The 19,086-nt window shown below is 46.8% G+C and overlaps 1 protein-coding gene across 1 annotated transcript in view; it reads right to left on the reverse strand.

Annotated features, from left to right (window-relative positions):
* The window catches only part of SPAG17 (sperm associated antigen 17), a 179,964-nt gene that overhangs the window by 81,815 nt on the left and 79,063 nt on the right, over positions 1 to 19,086 (reverse strand). Inside the window, exons 4-5 of the mRNA XM_040422795.1 lie at positions 6,004 to 6,135; positions 5,038 to 5,212 (exon numbers count right to left, since the gene is read on the reverse strand). Of these exons, the coding sequence (XP_040278729.1) occupies positions 5,038 to 5,212; positions 6,004 to 6,135 (307 nt within the window). The remainder of the gene's footprint in view (positions 1 to 5,037; positions 5,213 to 6,003; positions 6,136 to 19,086) is intronic.

Genomic DNA, 19,086 nt, shown 5'->3' on the forward strand with positions numbered 1-19,086 from the left:
TCTTGTACATAGGAGCAGTATTATAGTAGTTATATTCTTGTACATAGGAGGCAGTATTATAGTATTTATATTCTTGTACATAGGAGCAGTATTATAGTAGTTATATTCCTGTACACAGGAGCAGTATTATAGTAGTTATATTCCTGTACACAGGAGCAGTATTATAGTAGTTATATTCTTGTACACAGGAGCAGTATTATAGTAGTTATATTCTTGTACATAGGGAGCAGTATTATAGTAGTTATATTCTTGTACATAGGAGCAGTATTATAGCAGTTATATTCCTGTACATAGGAGGCAGTATTATAGTAGTTCTATTCTTGTATATAGGAGCAGTATTATAGTAGTTATATTCCTGTACATAGGAGCAGTATTATAGTAGTTATATTCCTGTACATAGGAGCAGTATTATAGTAGTTATATTCTTGTACATATGAGCAGTATTATAGTAGTTATATTCTTGTACATAGGAGCAGTATTATAGTAGTTATATTCTTGTACATAGGAGGCAGTATTATAGTAGTTATATTCTTGTATATAGGAGCAGTATTATAGTAGTTATATTCCTGTACATAGGAGCAGTATTATAGTAGTTATATTCCTGTACATAGGAGCAGTATTATAGTAGTTATATTCTTGTACATATGAGCAGTATTATAGTAGTTATATTCTTGTACATAGGAGCAGTATTATAGTAGTTATATTCTCGTACACAGGAGGCAGTATTATAGTAGTTATATTCTTGTACATATGAGCAGTATTATAGTAGTTATATTCTTGTACATAGGAGCAGTATTATAGTAGTTATATTCTTGTACATAGGAGGCAGTATTATAGTAGTTATATTCTTGTATATAGGAGCAGTATTATAGTAGTTATATTCCTGTACATAGGAGGCAGTATTATAGTAGTTATATTCTTGTACATCGGAGCAGTATTATAGTAGTTATATTCTTGTACATAGGAGCAGTATTATAGTAGTTATATTCTTGTACATAGGAGCAGTATTATAGTAGTTATATTCTTGTACATAGGAGCAGTATTATAGTAGTTATATTCCTGTACATAGGAGCAGTATTATAGTAGTTATATTCCTGTACATAGGAGCAGTATTATAGTAGTTATATTCTTGTACATAGGAGGCAGTATTATAGTAGTTATATTCTTGTACATAGGGGCAGTATTATAGTAGTTATATTCTTGTACATAGGAGCAGTATTATAGTAGCTATATTCCTGTACATAGGAGGCAGTATTATAGTAGTTATATTCTTGTACATAGGAGCAGTATTATAGTAGTTATATTCTTGTACATAGGAGGCAGTATTATAGTAGTTATATTCTTGTACACAGGAGCAGTATTATAGTAGTTATATTCCTGTACATAGGAGCAGTATTATAGTAGTTATATTTTTGTACATAGGAGCAGTATTATAGTAGTTATATTCTTGTACATAGGAGCAGTATTATAGTAGTTATATTCCTGTACATATGAGCAGTATTATAGTAGTTATATTCTTGTACATAGGAGCAGTATTATAGTAGTTATATTCTTGTACATAGGAGGCAGTATTATAGTATTTATATTCTTGTACATAGGAGCAGTATTATAGTAGTTATATTCCTGTACATAGGAGCAGTATTATAGTAGTTATATTCTTGTACATAGGAGCAGTGTTATAGTAGTTATATTCTTGTACATAGGAGCAGTATTATAGTAGTTATATTCTTGTACACAGGAGCAGTATTATAGTAGTTAAATTCTTGTACATAGGAGCAGTATTATAGTAGCTATATTCCTGTACATAGGAGGCAGTATTATAGTAGTTATATTCTTGTACATAGGAGCAGTATTATAGTAGTTATATTCTTGTACATAGGAGGCAGTATTATAGTAGTTATATTCTTGTACACAGGAGCAGTATTATAGTAGTTATATTCCTGTACATAGGAGCAGTATTATAGTAGTTATATTTTTGTACATAGGAGCAGTATTATAGTAGTTATATTCTTGTACATAGGAGCAGTATTATAGTAGTTATATTCCTGTACATATGAGCAGTATTATAGTAGTTATATTCTTGTACATAGGAGCAGTATTATAGTAGTTATATTCTTGTACATAGGAGGCAGTATTATAGTATTTATATTCTTGTACATAGGAGCAGTATTATAGTAGTTATATTCCTGTACATAGGAGCAGTATTATAGTAGTTATATTCTTGTACATAGGAGCAGTGTTATAGTAGTTATATTCTTGTACATAGGAGCAGTATTATAGTAGTTATATTCTTGTACACAGGAGCAGTATTATAGTAGTTAAATTCTTGTACATAGGAGCAGTATTATAGTAATTATATTCTCGTACATAGGAGGCAGTATTATAGTAGTTATATTCTTGTACACAGGAGCAGTATTATAGTAGTTATATTCTTGTACATAGGGAGCAGTATTATAGTAGTTATATTCTTGTACATAGGAGCAGTATTATAGCAGTTATATTCCTGTACATAGGAGGCAGTATTATAGTAGTTCTATTCTTGTATATAGGAGCAGTATTATAGTAGTTATATTCCTGTACATAGGAGCAGTATTATAGTAGTTATATTCCTGTACATAGGAGCAGTATTATAGTAGTTATATTCTTGTACATATGAGCAGTATTATAGTAGTTATATTCTTGTACATAGGAGCAGTATTATAGTAGTTATATTTTTGTACATAGGAGGCAGTATTATAGTAGTTATATTCTTGTATATAGGAGCAGTATTATAGTAGTTATATTCCTGTACATAGGAGCAGTATTATAGTAGTTATATTCCTGTACATAGGAGCAGTATTATAGTAGTTATATTCTTGTACATAGGAGCAGTATTATAGTAGTTATATTCCTGTACATAGGAGCAGTATTATAGTAGTTATATTCTTGTACATAGGAGGCAGTATTATAGTAGTTATATTCTTGTACATAGGGGCAGTATTATAGTAGTTATATTCTTGTACATAGGAGCAGTATTATAGTAGCTATATTCCTGTACATAGGAGGCAGTATTATAGTAGTTATATTCTTGTACATAGGAGCAGTATTATAGTAGTTATATTCTTGTACATAGGAGCAGTATTATAGTAGTTATATTCTTGTACATAGGAGCAGTATTATAGTAGTTATATTCCTGTACATAGGAGCAGTATTATAGTAGTTATATTCCTGTACATAGGAGCAGTATTATAGTAGTTATATTCCTGTACATAGGAGGCAGTATTATAGTAGTTATATTCTTGTACATAGGAGCAGTATTATAGTAGTTATATCCTTGTACATAGGAGCAGTATTATAGTAGTTATATTCTTGTACATAGGAGCAGTATTATAGTAGTTATATTCTTGTACATAGGAGCAGTATTATAGTAGTTATATTCTTGTACATAGGAGCAGTATTATAGTAGTTATATTCTTGTACACAGGAGCAGTATTATAGTAGTTATATTCTTGTACATAGGAGGCAGTATTATAGTAGTTATATTCTTGTACATAGGAGGCAGTATTATAGTAGTTATATTCCTGTACATAGGAGCAGTATTATAGTAGTTATATTCTTGTACATAGCAGCAGTATTATAGTAGTTATATTCCTGTACATAGGAGCAGTATTATAGTAGTTATATTCTTGTACATAGGAGCAGTATTATAGTAGTTATATTCTTGTACATAGGAGCAGTATTATAGTAGTTATATTCTCGTACACAGGAGGCAGTATTATAGTAGTTATATTCTTGTACATAGGAGCAGTATTATAGTAGTTATATTCTTGTACATAGGAGCAGTATTATAGTAGTTATATTCTGTACATAGGAGCAGTATTATAGTAATTGTATTCTTGTACATAGGAGCAGTATTATAGTAGTTATATTCTTGTACATAGGAGGCAGTATTATAGTAGTTATATTCTTGTACATAGGAGGCAGTATTATAGTAGTTATATTCTTGTACATAGGAGGCAGTATTATAGTAGTTATATTCCTGTACATAGGAGCAGTATTATAGTAGTTATATTCTTGTACATAGCAGCAGTATTATAGTAGTTATATTCCTGTACATAGGAGCAGTATTATAGTAGTTATATTCTTGTACATAGGAGCAGTATTATAGTAGTTATATTCTTGTACATAGGAGCAGTATTATAGTAGTTATATTCTCGTACACAGGAGGCAGTATTATAGTAGTTATATTCTTGTACATAGGAGCAGTATTATAGTAGTTATATTCTTGTACATAGGAGCAGTATTATAGTAGTTATATTCTGTACATAGGAGCAGTATTATAGTAATTGTATTCTTGTACATAGGAGCAGTATTATAGTAGTTATATTCTTGTACATAGGAGGCAGTATTATAGTAGTTATATTCTTGTACATAGGAGCAGTATTATAGTAGTTATATTCTTGTACATAGGAGCAGTATTATAGTAGTTATATTCCTGTACATAGGAGCAGTATTATAGTAGTTATATTCTTGTACATAGGAGGCAGTATTATAGTAGTTATATTCCTGTACATAGGAGGCAGTATTATAGTAGTTATATTCATGTACATAGGAGCAGTATTATAGTAGTTATATTCTTGTACATAGGAGCAGTATTATAGTAGTTATATTCTTGTACATAGGAGCAGTATTATAGTAGTTATATTCCTGTACATAGGAGCAGTATTATAGTAGTTATATTCTTGTACATAGGAGCAGTATTATAGTAGTTATATTCTTGTACATAGGAGCAGTATTATAGTAGTTATATTCTTATACATAGGAGCAGTATTATAGTAGTTATATTCTTCTACATAGGAGGCAGTATTATAGCAGTTATATCCCTGTACATAGGAGCAGTATTATAGTAGTTATATTCTTGTACATAGGAGCAGTATTATAGTAGTTATATTCTTGTACATAGGAGCAGTATTATAGTAGTTATATTCTCGTACACAGGAGGCAGTATTATAGCAGTTAGTGTTACTTACAGTAGAAAATCTCCTACATTCTACTTGCCTATATACATGTTGGTGTCTTCTTCTTCCCCTCTACGTTTGAGATCGGTGTCTTTCTTTATAGGAGGTGGCGCATCTGGAGCTTTTTTCCCTTTCGCTTTTGCAGAACCCTTTGCACTGGAAGGTTTAGCTTTAGGACTCTTTGTGGCCTTCTGTTTCAATTTGTCTTCTGGCAGCTAAGGTAGAGCATAGAAATAGTAGTACAATTAAATCTAACTAAATCAATTTAAATCTATCTTTATATGTACAGTGCTCCCTCAGGATACAATATTTTCACCATACGATGTCTCAGACTCAGATCCAACCAATCAAGGTCACTTCTCTGTATTAGTTGCTAGTTATCAGCTATTCCTGACTGTTATATGTAAGGACTTGTATTATCGGTCTTACTTATCTGCTTATTGTTCTTAAATCTTCATTTTCTCTTATTTTTGATGACATTCTGGGGCTTTGGAACCAATTACTCCACTTACAATGGTCCTCCTGGAACCCATTAATATTGTATCTTGAGGGACCACTGGTATAATCATATCTATCTAGATTGAGAAAGGCTCTAGTGTTGAGCCGAAATGTAGCGTCCTACATGAGTGAATAAGTCTTTTGTATTTTTTATATATGAGTGCTGCCTTTTTGCTATTTTTGTCTATTTGGGCAATAGTCGCGTCCCATTGGGCTTGAACCTCCCTCTTTCGCCACCTTTTGTCTAGTGTTGCCCCTTTTCGGCGCGGTATCTATCTATCCATCTCCAGGTGATAGCATGTTCTATCTGGAGTCATGTCTGCAGGTTCCTCTGCCTCGTGTCTGACATCTGGCCTCCTGTAATCCTCCGGTACACCGTCCTCTATGTTGTCCAGGCCCCTCCGACCACAGCGGTTAATGTCACTCACCCTCCCTCACAATAACCAGGACTCATACGGCAGAGAAAGCATGGCAGCAGGTAGGTGGGAGCCTGGAGCACCTACTGTACCTTCTTCTCTGCCTCCCTCCTCTGCAGATCCTTCTGTTTGATGTTCAGGAACTGGAACTTGAGCAGCTTGGCCACCAGCGCAGGAGGCAACGTCTCCCCAGAGTCCAGTAAGGTCTTGGCAGCTTCTGTCACCTGTGGAGAAGACAGAGACGTTCTAGAAAGTTCCAGGAGACACAGTGGGGAGCACAGCTCTGTAGCATAATCCGAGGAGGGGAGAAGGAGATGGCACTGCAGCACCCTACAGGGCGAACGCAAGCACTGGCACCCCCAGAACTAATCAGCACCCAAATCCTGAATACCAAGTGCAAAATCTGCATGTGACATGGAAGAGTCCTGCAAACACATCACATGACTTATCCTGAGACCCAGAGCTGCACTCACAGTTCAGCTGTTATAGCACATCTTATACTGCATTCCCACCAGAGCTGCACTCACAGTTCAGCTGTTATAGCACATCTTATACTGCATTCCCACCAGAGCTGCACTCACAGTTCAGCTGTTATATCACATCTTATACTGCATTCACACCAGAGCTGCACTCACAGTTCAGCTGTTACATCACATCCTATACTGTATTCACACCAGAGCTGCACTCACAGTTCAGCTGTTACATCACATCCTATACTGTATTCACCTCCAGAGCTGCACTCACAATTCAGCTGTTATATCACATCTTATACTGCATTCACACCAGAGCTGCACTCACAGTTCAGCTGTTACATCACATCTTATACTCTAGTCACATCCAGAGCAGCACTCCTAATTCTGCTGTTAAATCACATCCAGAGCAGTACTCTTAATTCTGCTGTTACATCACATCCAGAGCTACAGTACAATCACAATTCTGCTGCTATATCATATTATACTTCAGTCATATGCAGAGCTGCACTCAAAATTCTGCTGTTAAATTAAGTTATACTCCATTCTCATCCAGAGCTGCACTTCACATCTGTAGTTACATCACATCCTTTGCTCCAGTTACATCCAGAGCTGTGGTCATTCTTTTCCAGGTTAACCGTGGAATCGGATTTTGTTGTCATGTGAGCTCCAATAATGCAGTGTTAAATGGACACCATTGTGACTGCAGCTCTGGCAGTGACTGGAGTACCAGACGTAATATACAGGTAGATTTAAGATGTGACATTGTGTAAAGATTCTGGACCAAATTGGAAACTTCCTTTAAGAGAACATCTCCTGCTCTGGGCCCCCGACAAGTCTGGACACCCACAGTCTCCTTCTTGGAGGCCATCTTGCTGATTTCAGTGGGGTCCAGTTGCCCTCCTGATCCATTTGTCTGCCCTGGAGATAAGTGACATCAGTGGTGGCTGACACTTGGGGTGAGGTTGTCACCGGTGGGAGCCTGCGCCTAAGGGGAGCAACAATTCTGGGCTATAAAGAGGCCAATTAAGCCTTCAGCCGCTCCAGCAGCCGTGGCAGCCTGCGCTCCGACGTCCCGGCCTAATTGGGGTGAAATCAGTGTATTGAGTTTCCTGAGGGCGATGACAGAAGTGGGAACACACAGCTGGGTGCAGCAGATGTGGCACGGCAGACCCCCCATTTATGTCTATTGCACTTTTATGGCTGGGGGTTTTACAGCTTGTTTCCACCACATTTCGTACAACATCTGGACCTTCTCCTCTGAGCCCCCAAACCACTGCCAAATAATAAAGTAACCCCAAACTGCCCCATAAAATCTTCTGCTGACTGCGGGGGGCTGTGAACACAGCTGTAATCTCCTCTGAAGACCCTGCGCTTCTCCTCCTGGGACCCCTGTATTCTCCTCCTAACACTCCCGCTATTCTCCTCCTAACACCCCCGCTATTCTCCTCCTAACACCCCCATTATTCTCCTCCTAACACCCCCGCCATTCTCCTCCTAACACCCCCGCCATTCTCCTCCTAACACCCCCATTATTCTCCTCCTAACACCCCCGCCATTCTCCTCCTAACACCCCCGCCATTCTCCTCCTAACACCCCGCCATTCTCCTCCTAACACCCCCGCTATTCTCCTAACACCCCCGCTATTCTCCTCCTAACACCCCCATTATTCTCCTCCTAACACCCCCGCCCTTCTCCTCCTAACACTCCCGCTATAGTCCTCCTAACACCCCCGCCATTCTCCTCCTAACACCCCCATTATTCTCCTCCTAACACCCCCGCCATTCTCCTCCTAACACCCCCGTTATTCTCCTCCTAACACCCCCGCCATTCTCCTCCTAACACTCCCGTTATTCTCCTCCTAACACCCCGCCATTCTCCTCCTAACACCCCCGTTATTCTCCTCCTAACACCCCCGCCATTCTCCTCCTAACACCCCCGTTATTCTCCTCCTAACACCCCCGCTATTCTCCTCCTAACACCCCCGCTCTTCTCCTCCTAACACCCCCGCCATTCTCCTCTGAAGACCCTGCGCTTCTCCTCCTGGTACCCCTGTATTCTCCTCCTAACACCCCCGCCATTCTCCTCCTAACACCCCCGCTATTCTCCTCCTAACACCCCCACCATTCTCCTCCTAACACCCGCGCCATTCTCCTCCTAACACCCCCATTATTCTCCTCCTAACACCCCCGCTATTCTCCTCCTAACACCCCCACCATTCTCCTCCTAACACCCGCGCCATTCTCCTCCTAACACCCCCATTATTCTCCTCCTAACACCCCCGCTATTCTCCTCCTAACACCCCCACCATTCTCCTCCTAACACCCGCGCCATTCTCCTCCTAACACCCCCGCCATTCTCCTCCTAACACCCCCGCCATTCTCCTCCTAACACCCCCGCTATTCTCCTCCTAACAGCCCCGTTATTCTCCTCCTAACACCCCCGCTATTCTCCTCCTAACACCCCCGTTATTCTCCTCCTAACACCCCCGCCATTCTCCTCCTAACACCCCCGCTATTCTCCTCCTAACACCCCCGCCATTCTCCTCCTAACACCCCCGCTATTCTCCTCCTAACACCCCCGCTATTCTCCTCCTAACACCCCCGCTATTCTCCTCCTAACACCCCCGCCATTCTCCTCCTAACACCCCCGCCATTCTCCTCTGAAGACCCTGCGCTTCTCCTCCTGGTACCCCTGTATTCTCCTCCTAACACCCCCGCCATTCTCCTCCTAACACCCCCGCTATTCTCCTCCTAACACCCCCGCTATTCTCCTCCTAACACTCCCGCTATTCTCCTCCTAACACTCCCATTATTCTCCTCCTAACACCCCCGCCATTCTCCTCCTAACACCCCCGCTATTCTCCTCCTAACACTCCCGCCATTCTCCTCCTAACACCCCCGTTATTCTCCTCCTAACACCCCCGCCATTCTCCTCCTAACACCCCCGCCATTCTCCTCCTAACACCCCCGCCATTCTCCTCCTAACACCCCCGTTATTCTCCTCCTAACACCCCCGCTCTTCTCCTCCTAACACCCCCGCCATTCTCCTCCTAACACCCCCGCTATTCTCCTCCTAACACCCCCGCCATTCTCCTCCTAACACCCCCGCCATTCTCCTCCTAACACCCCCGTTATTCTCCTCCTAACACCCCCACCATTCTCCTCCTAACACCCCCGCTATTCTCCTCCTAACACCCCCGCTATTCTCCTCCTAACACCCACGTTATTCTCCTCCTAACACTCCCGCTATTCTCCTCCTAACACCCCCGTTATTCTCCTCCTAACACCCCCACCATTCTCCTCCTAACACTCCCGCTATTCTCCTCCTAACACCCCCGCCCTTCTCCTCCTAACACCCCCGCTATTCTCCTCCTAACACCCCCGCCATTCTCCTCCTAACACCCCCGCCATTCTCCTCCTAACACCCCCGTTATTCTCCTCCTAACACCCCCGCCATTCTCCTCCTAACACCCCCGCTATAGTCCTCCTAACACCCCCGCTATTCTCCTCCTAACACCCCCGTTATTCTCCTCCTAACACTCCCGCTATACTCCTCCTAACACCCCCGTTATTCTCCTCCTAACACCCCCGTTATTCTCCTCCTAACACCCCCGCTATTCTCCTCCTAACACCCCCGCTCTTCTCCTCCTAACACCCCCGCTCTTCTCCTCCTAACACCCCCGCTCTTCTCCTCCTAACACTCCCGCCATTCTCCTCCTAACACCCCCGCTATACTCCTCCTAACACCCCTGCCATTCTCCTCCTAACACCCCCGCTATTCTCCTCCTAACACCCCCGCTCTTCTCCTCCTAACACCCCCGCCATTCTCCTCCTAACACTCCCGCCATTCTCCTCCTAACACCCCCGCTATTCTCCTCCTAACACCCCCGCTCTTCTCCTCCTAACACCCCCGCTCTTCTCCTCCTAACACCCCCGCTCTTCTCCTCCTAACACCCCCGTTATTCTCCTCCTAACACCCCCGCTATTCTCCTCCTAACACCCCCGCTCTTCTCCTCCTAACACCCCCGCCATTCTCCTCCTAACACCCCCGCTCTTCTCCTCCTAACACCCCCGCTATTCTCCTCCTAACACCCCCGCTATTCTCCTCCTAACACCCCCGCTATTCTCCTCCTAACACCCCCGCTATTCTCCTCCTAACACCCCCGCTCTTCTCCTCCTAACACCCCCGCTATTCTCCTCCTAACACCCCCGCCATTCTCCTCCTAACACCCCCGTTATTCTCCTCCTAACACTCCCGCTATTCTCCTCCTAACACCCCCGTTATTCTCCTCCTAACACCCCCGCCATTCTCCTCCTAACACCCCCGCCATTCTCCTCCTAACACTCCCGCCATTCTCCTCCTAACACCCCCGTTATTCTCCTCCTAACACTCCCGCTATTCTCCTCCTAACACCCCCGCCATTCTCCTCCTAACACCCCCGTTATTCTCCTCCTAACACCCCCGTTATTCTCCTCCTAACACCCCCGTTATTCTCCTCCTAACACCCCCGTTATTCTCCTCCTAACACTCCCGCTATTCTCCTCCTAACACCCCCATTATTCTCCTCCTAACACTCCCGTTATTCTCCTCCTAACACCCCCACCATTCTCCTCCTAACACCCCCGTTATTCTCCTCCTAACACCCCCGTTATTCTCCTCCTAACACCCCCGTTATTCTCCTCCTAACACCCCCGTTATTCTCCTCCTAACACCCCCACCATTCTCCTCCTAACACCCCCGCCATTCTCCTCCTAACACCCCCGTTATTCTCCTCCTAACACTCCCGCTATTCTCCTCCTAACACCCCCATTATTCTCCTCCTAACACCCCCATTATTCTCCTCCTAACACCCCCGCTCTTCTCCTCCTAACACCCCCGTTATTCTCCTCCTAACACCCCCGCCATTCTCCTCCTAACACTCCCGCCATTCTCCTCCTAACACCCCCGCTCTTCTCCTCCTAACACCCCCGCCATTCTCCTCCTAACACCCCCGTTATTCTCCTCCTAACACCCCCGTTATTCTCCTCCTAACACCCCCGCTATTCTCCTCCTAACACCCCCGCCATTCTCCTCCTAACACCCCCGTTATTCTCCTCCTAACACTCCCGCCATTCTCCTCCTAACACTCCCGCTATTCTCCTCCTAACACCCCCGCCATTCTCCTCCTAACACCCCCGCTATTCTCCTCCTAACACTCCCGCCCTTCTCCTCCTAACACCCCCGCTCTTCTCCTCCTAACACCCCCGCTCTTCTCCTCCTAACACTCCCGCCCTTCTCCTCCTAACACCCCCGCTATTCTCCTCCTAACACCCCCGCTATTCTCCTCCTAACACTCCCGCTATAGTCCTCCTAACACCCCCGCTCTTCTCCTCCTAACACCCCCGCCATTCTCCTCCTAACACCCCCGCCATTCTCCTCCTAACACCCCCGCTCTTCTCCTCCTAACAGCCCCGCTCTTCTCCTCCTAACACCCCCGCTATTCTCCTAACACCCCCGCTATTCTCCTCCTAACACCCCCATTATTCTCCTCCTAACAGCCCCGCTCTTCTCCTCCTAACACCCCCGCTATTCTCCTAACACCCCCGCTATTCTCCTCCTAACACCCCCATTATTCTCCTCCTAACACTCCCGCCCTTCTCCTCCTAACAGCCCCGCTCTTCTCCTCCTAACACCCCCATTATTCTCCTCCTAACACTCCCGCCCTTCTCCTCCTAACACCCCCGCCATTCTCCTCCTAACACCCCCGCCATTCTCCTCCTAACACCCCCGCCATTCTCCTCCTAACACCCCCGCTATTCTCCTCCTAACACCCCCGCTATTCTCCTCCTAACACTCCCGCCATTCTCCTCCTAACACCCCCGCTATTCTCCTCCTAACACCCCCGCTATTCTCCTCCTAACACTCCCGCCATTCTCCTCCTAACACCCCCGCTCTTCTCCTCCTAACACCCCCGCTCTTCTCCTCCTAACACCCCCGCCATTCTCCTCCTAACACTCCCGCTATACTCCTCCTAACACCCCCGCCATTCTCCTCCTAACACCCCCGTTATTCTCCTCCTAACACCCCCGCTATTCTCCTCCTAACACCCCCGCTATTCTCCTCCTAACACCCCCGCTCTTCTCCTCCTAACACTCCCGCTATTCTCCTCCTAACACCCCCGCCATTCTCCTCCTAACACCCCCATTATTCTCCTCCTAACAGCCCCGCTCTTCTCCTCCTAACACCCCCGCTATACTCCTCCTAACACCCCCGCTCTTCTCCTCCTAACACCCCCGCTATACTCCTCCTAACACCCCCGCTCTTCTCCTCCTAACACCCCCGCCATTCTCCTCCTAACACCCCCGCCATTCTCCTCCTAACACCCCCGCTATTCTCCTCCTAACACCCCCGCTATTCTCCTCCTAACACTCCCGCTATTCTCCTCCTAACACCCCCGCCATTCTCCTCCTAACACCCCCGCCATTCTCCTCCTAACACCCCCGCTATTCTCCTCCTAACACCCCCGCTATTCTCCTCCTAACACTCCCACTATACTCCTCCTAACACTCCCGCTATTCTCCTCCTAACACTCCCGCTATACTCCTCCTAACACCCCCGCCATTCTCCTCCTAACACCCCCGCTCTTCTCCTCCTAACATCCACCGCCATTCTCCTCCTAACATCCCCGCTATTCTCCTCCTAACACTCCCGCCATTCTCCTCCTAACACCCCCGCTATTCTCCTCCTAACACTCCCGCCATTCTCCTCCTAACACCCCCGCCATTCTCCTCCTAACACTCCCGCTATTCTCCTCCTAACACCCCCGCCATTCTCCTCCTAACACCCCCGCTATTCTCCTCCTAACACTCCCGCTATTCTCCTCCTAACACTCCCACTATTCTCCTCCTAACACCCCCGCCATTCTCCTCCTAACACCCCCGCTCTTCTCCTCCTAACATCCACCGCCATTCTCCTCCTAACATCCCCGCTATTCTCCTCCTAACACTCCCGCCATTCTCCTCCTAACACCCCCGCCATTCTCCTCCTAACACCCCCGCTATTCTCCTCCTAACACTCCCGCCATTCTCCTCCTAACACCCCCGCCATTCTCCTCCTAACACTCCCGCTATTCTCCTCCTAACACCCCCGCCATTCTCCTCCTAACACCCCCGCTATTCTCCTCCTAACACCCCCGCTATTCTCCTCCTAACACTCCCGCTATACTCCTCCTAACACTCCCGCTATACTCCTCCTAACACTCCCGCTATACTCCTCCTAACACCCCCGCCATTCTCCTCCTAACACTCCGCTATCTTTCTTGCCTTTTTATACTCTTGAGCATTTGCTTTATTTGTAACCGGGGGATGAATGAGGTGATGGGAACTTTCTGACAGCCCCCCACTCTGCGCCCCCTCTTCCCTTTCTTGCAGCAATTAGGCCCTTTCTCCATGTGGTGTCAATTTCTGCTGGGAGCGCTCACTCTGGATCTGAGCTCGCTGCTCCGCGCTTATATTTCTGTGGTTTTGAAGGCGCAATCAAACTGCATTCTGAGATCATTTCTGGAGAGCAGAAGCCAAGTGAGCAGCTGTGATAGGAAGGAGAAGCCCGGACATGTGGCAGTAAATCTGGTGGGCACCGGACATGTGGCAGTAAATCTGGTGGGCACCGGACATGGGGCAGTGAGGGCTTGATCCACTGCCATACACTGTAAATCTGGTGGGCACCGGACATGGGGCTGTAAGGGTCTGGTGGGCACCGGACATGGGGCTGTAAGGGTCTGGTCCACTGCCATACACTGTAAATCTGGTGGGCACCGGACATGGGGCTGTAAGGGTCTGGTCCACTGCCATACACTGTAAATCTGGTGGGCACCGGACATGGGGCTGTAAGGGTCTGGTCCACAGCTGTACACTGTAAATCTGGTGGGCACCGGACATGGGGCTGTAAGGGTCTGGTCCACTGCCATACACTGTAAATCTGGTGGGCACCGGACATGGGGCAGTAAGGGTCTGGTGGGCACCGGACATGGGGCAGTAAGGGTCTGGTCCACTGCCATACACTGTAAATCTGGTGGGCACCGGACATGGGGCTGTAAGGGTCTGGTCCACTGCCATACACTGTAAATCTGGTGGGCACCGGACATGGGGCTGTAAGGGTCTGGTGGGCACCGGACATGGGGCAGTAAGGGTCTGGTCCACTGCCATACACTGTAAATCTGGTGGGCACCGGACATGGGGCTGTAAGGGTCTGGTCCACTGCCATACACTGTAAATCTGGTGGGCACCGGACATGGGGCTGTAAGGGTCTGGTCCACAGCTGTACACTGTAAATCTGGTGGGCACCGGACATGGGGCAGTAAGGGTCTGGTCCACTGCCGTACACTGTAAATCTGGTGGGCACCGGACATGGGGCAGTAAATTTGGTGGGCACCGGACATGGGGCTGTAAGGGTCTGGTCCACTGCCATACACTGTAAATCTGGTGGGCACCGGACATGGGGCAGTAAATCTGGTGGGCACCGGACATGGGGCTGTAAGGGTCTGGTCCACTGCCATACACTGTAAGTCTGGTGGGCACTGGACATGGGGCATTAAATCTGGTGGGCACCGGACATGGGGCAGTAAGGGTCTGGTCCACAGCTGTACACTGTAAATCTGGTGGGCACCGGACATGGGGCAGTAAGGGTCTGGTCCACTGCCATACACTGTAAGTCTGGTGGGCACCGGACATGGGGCTGTAAGGGTCTGGTCCACTGCCATACACTGTAAATCTGGTGGGCACCGGACATGGGGCTGTAAGGGTCTGGTCCACAGCTGTACACTGTAAATCTGGTGGGCACCGGACATGGGGCTGTAAGGGTCTGGTCCACTGCCGTACACTGTAAATCTGGTGGGCACCGGACATGGGGCTGTAAGGGTCTGGTCCACAGCTGTACACTGTAAATCTGGTGGGCAACGGACATGGGGCTGTAAGGGTCTGGTCCACAGCTGTACACTGTAAATCTGGTGGGCACCGGACATGGGGCAGTAAATCTGGTCCACTGCTGTACACTGTAAATCTGGTGGGCACCGGACATGGGGCTGTAAGGGTCTGGTCCACTGCCGTTCACTGTAAATCTGGTGGGCACCGGACATGGGGCTGTAAGGGTCTGGTCCACAGCTGTACACTGTAAATCTGGTGGGCACCGGACATGGGGCAGTAAATCTGGTGGGCACCGGACATGGGGCTGTAAGGGTCTGGTCCACAGCCGTACACTGTAAATCTGGTGGGCACCGGACATGGGGCTGTAAGGGTCTGGTCCACTGCCATACACTGTAAATCTGGTGGGCACCGGACATGGGGCTGTAAGGGTCTGGTCCACTGCCATACACTGTAAATCTGGTGGGCACCGGACATGGGGCAGTAAGGGTCTGGTCCACTGCCGTACACTGTAAATCTGGTGGGCACCGGACATGGGGCAGTAAATCTGGTGGACACCGGACATGGGGCTGTAAGGGTCTGGTCCACAGCCGTACACTGTAAATCTGGTGGGCACCAGACATGGGGCTGTAAGGGTCTGGTCCACTGCCATACACTGTAAGTCTGGTGGGCACCGGACATGGGGCAGTAAATCTGGTGGGCACCGGACATGGGGCTGTAAGGGTCTGGTCCACTGCCGTACACTGTAAATCTGGTGGGCACCGGACATGGGGCTGTAAGGGTCTGGTCCACTGCCATACACTGTAAGTCTGGTGGGCACCGGACATGGGGCAGTAAATCTGGTGGGCACCGGACATGGGGCTGTAAGGGTCTGGTCCACTGCCGTACACTGTAAATCTGGTGGGCACCGGACATGGGGCTGTAAGGGTCTGGTCCACTGCCGTACACTGTAAATCTGGTGGGCACCGGACATGGGGCTGTAAGGGTCTGGTCCACTGCCGTACACTGTAAATCTGGTGGGCACCGGACATGGGGCTGTAAGGGTCTGGTCCACAGCCGTACACTGTAAATCTGGTGGGCACCGGACATGGGACAGTAAATCTGGTGGGCACCGGACATGGGGCTGTAAGGGTCTGGTGGGCACCGGACATGGGGCTGTAAGGGTCTGGTGGGCACCGGACATGGGGCTGTAAGGGTCTGGTCCACTGCCGTACACTGTAAATCTGGTGGGCACCGGACATGGGGCAGTAAATCTGGTGGGCACCGGACATGGGGCTGTAAGGGTCTGGTCCACTGCCGTACACTGTAAGGCTACATGCACACGACACAAAAAACATCCGTTAAAAACAGATAAACTGTCCATTTTTAACAGACTTTTTTTCACTGATGCCTTTCTGAGAAACAGACGTTAAAAATGGATCCATTCAATTGTCCGGGGCAGTTGGTCAGTGAAAAACGGACAAGGTAGAACATGTTCTATTTTTGTTTACGTCCATTTTTCACTGACCATCAAAAGAACTGCCGTGTGAATGAACCCATAGACGACCATTGGTCTTAAAACGGATGTGTGATGGCCTTTAAAAAGATCTGCATCACATGTCCGTTTTTCACTCTTGTGTGCATGGAGCCTTACTTTCACATCTGCGTTTTTGCTGGATCCGTCATGGATCAGCAAAAACGCTTCCATCATGATAATACAACCGTCTGCATCCGTTATGAACAGATCTAATACCATTGTAAGGCAATGGGGGACGGATCCGTTTTCTTTTGGGTCAGAGAAAACGTCTTGCTCCACATCCCAGGACGCACTCAGAAATGCTGTTTGCAACTCTTTTGTGTGCGTCATGGGAACGCAATGAAACGGAGCAGAATGCATTCTGGGGCACACCGGGACGATGGATCTCAATGGCGGAAAGGGAAAGCGCAGGTGTGAAAGTGGCCTCAATCTGGTTGGCACCGGAAATGTGGCCGTAAGGCCCTGGTCCACAGACCTACACTGTAAATCTGGTGGACACCAGACACGTGGCAGCAAGGGCTGGTCCACAGACGTACACTGTAAATATGGTGGACACCAGACACGTGGCAGTAAGAGTCTGATACTCAGCCATATACTGTAAATATGGTGGACACCAGACACGTGGCAGTAGGAGTCTGATACTCAGCCATATACTGTAAATATGGTGGACACCAGACACGTGGCAGTAGGAGTCTGATACTCAGCCATATACTGTAAATATGGTGGACACCAGACACGTGGCAGCAAGGGCCTGGTCCTCCACCATACAGTGTGAATCTAGTGGCCACTGGATGTCTCTTATCTGGTGATCAGCGTGTCCAATGCAGGTATCAGCAGTGGGGTTTTAAAGTTTGTGAACCTTTGGAAATTTCTATGCATAAATCTGACCTAAAACTACTTCAGATTTTCAGACAAGTCCTAAAAGCAGACAAAGAACCAAATCGGACAAATGAGTAAAAAATACTCCGATATCACATGTCTGTGAGTGGCAAAAGTATGTGAACCTTTAGGATTAGCATTGGGGTGACAATCAGGTGTGAGCAGGCAACATGTTTTATATGAGAAACCGGGATCTATCAAAGTCTAATCTTCACATCTTTGTGAACGTGTATAATGGCAGGAACATAGGAGATTCCTGAGGACCTCAGAAGAAGAGTCGTTGATGCTCATCAGTCTGGAAAAGGTGAGAAAACCATCTCTAAAGAGTCTGGACTCAAACAATCCACACACAGACAGATTGTGTACAAAAGAAGTAAATGAAAGACCATTATTACCCTCCTCAGGAGCAGAGATCGTGCCAAGAGCAAGGTGTGTAATAGTCCTCAAGGTCACCAAAGAACCCAAGTAACTTCTAAGTAACTAAAGGCTTTTCTAATGGTAATGTCCACGACTCCACCGCCAGGAGGATATTAAACACTAGTGGTGCGCATGGCAGGTCTGCAAGGAGAAAGCAGCTGCTTGGCTGCAGCCTGGACAAGCCAGAAGGCTACTGAAAGAATATTCTGTGGACGGATGAGACCAGAATCAAACTTTTTGGTGTATATGAAAAGTGTTATGTTTGGAGAAAGAAAACCCTGCATCCGGCATAAAAGCCTCATCCCATCTGTGACAGGCGGAGCTGGCGGGACCATGGTTTGGAGCTGTTCTGCTGCATCTGGGCCCGGACAGCTGGTCATCACTGATGAAGCAATGAAATCCGAATTATACCAGCAAATTGGTAAAGGGGTTTTCAGAGGTTTTTACTGATGACCTATCCTATGGATCAGTATCTTAGTGGTGGGGGCTGGACACCCGGGACTCCCGCCGTTCAAGTCAACGTGGCTGAGCTGCAATGCAGAGCACTGTCACCATATGATGAGGAGACGTCTCTACCAATGAGGAAAGCTCTGGAAAATCTGAATCGCCGTCCTGACCAGAAACGTTGTGGAAGGACCTGACGTTCATGGAGGAAACCAGCAACATAGTAGTGCTGAAGCGGTTCAGTATGAAGACAAGGTCAAAAACTCCTCCATGCTGCTGAGCCGGAAACAAGGCACTGACAGCGAGGGTTCACATACTTTTGCCTCTGACAGAAGTGCGATATTGGAGCATTTCCCTCATTAAATAAAATGACCAGGTCTAATATTTCTGACTGTCTGATTTGGTTCTTTATTACGTTTTAGGACAAGTACGAAAATCTGATGGAGTTTTAGGTCAACTTTATGCAGAACTATAGAAAACTTTCAGGCCTGAGGTGCAGCACCTCCTATGATACGGCAGACCCCGGGGGAAGGGCGGAGGTTGTCTGGA

This window comes from Bufo bufo, chromosome 3 (genome assembly GCF_905171765.1).
Source record: "Bufo bufo chromosome 3, aBufBuf1.1, whole genome shotgun sequence".
Classification (NCBI taxonomy): Eukaryota; Metazoa; Chordata; class Amphibia; order Anura; family Bufonidae; genus Bufo; species Bufo bufo.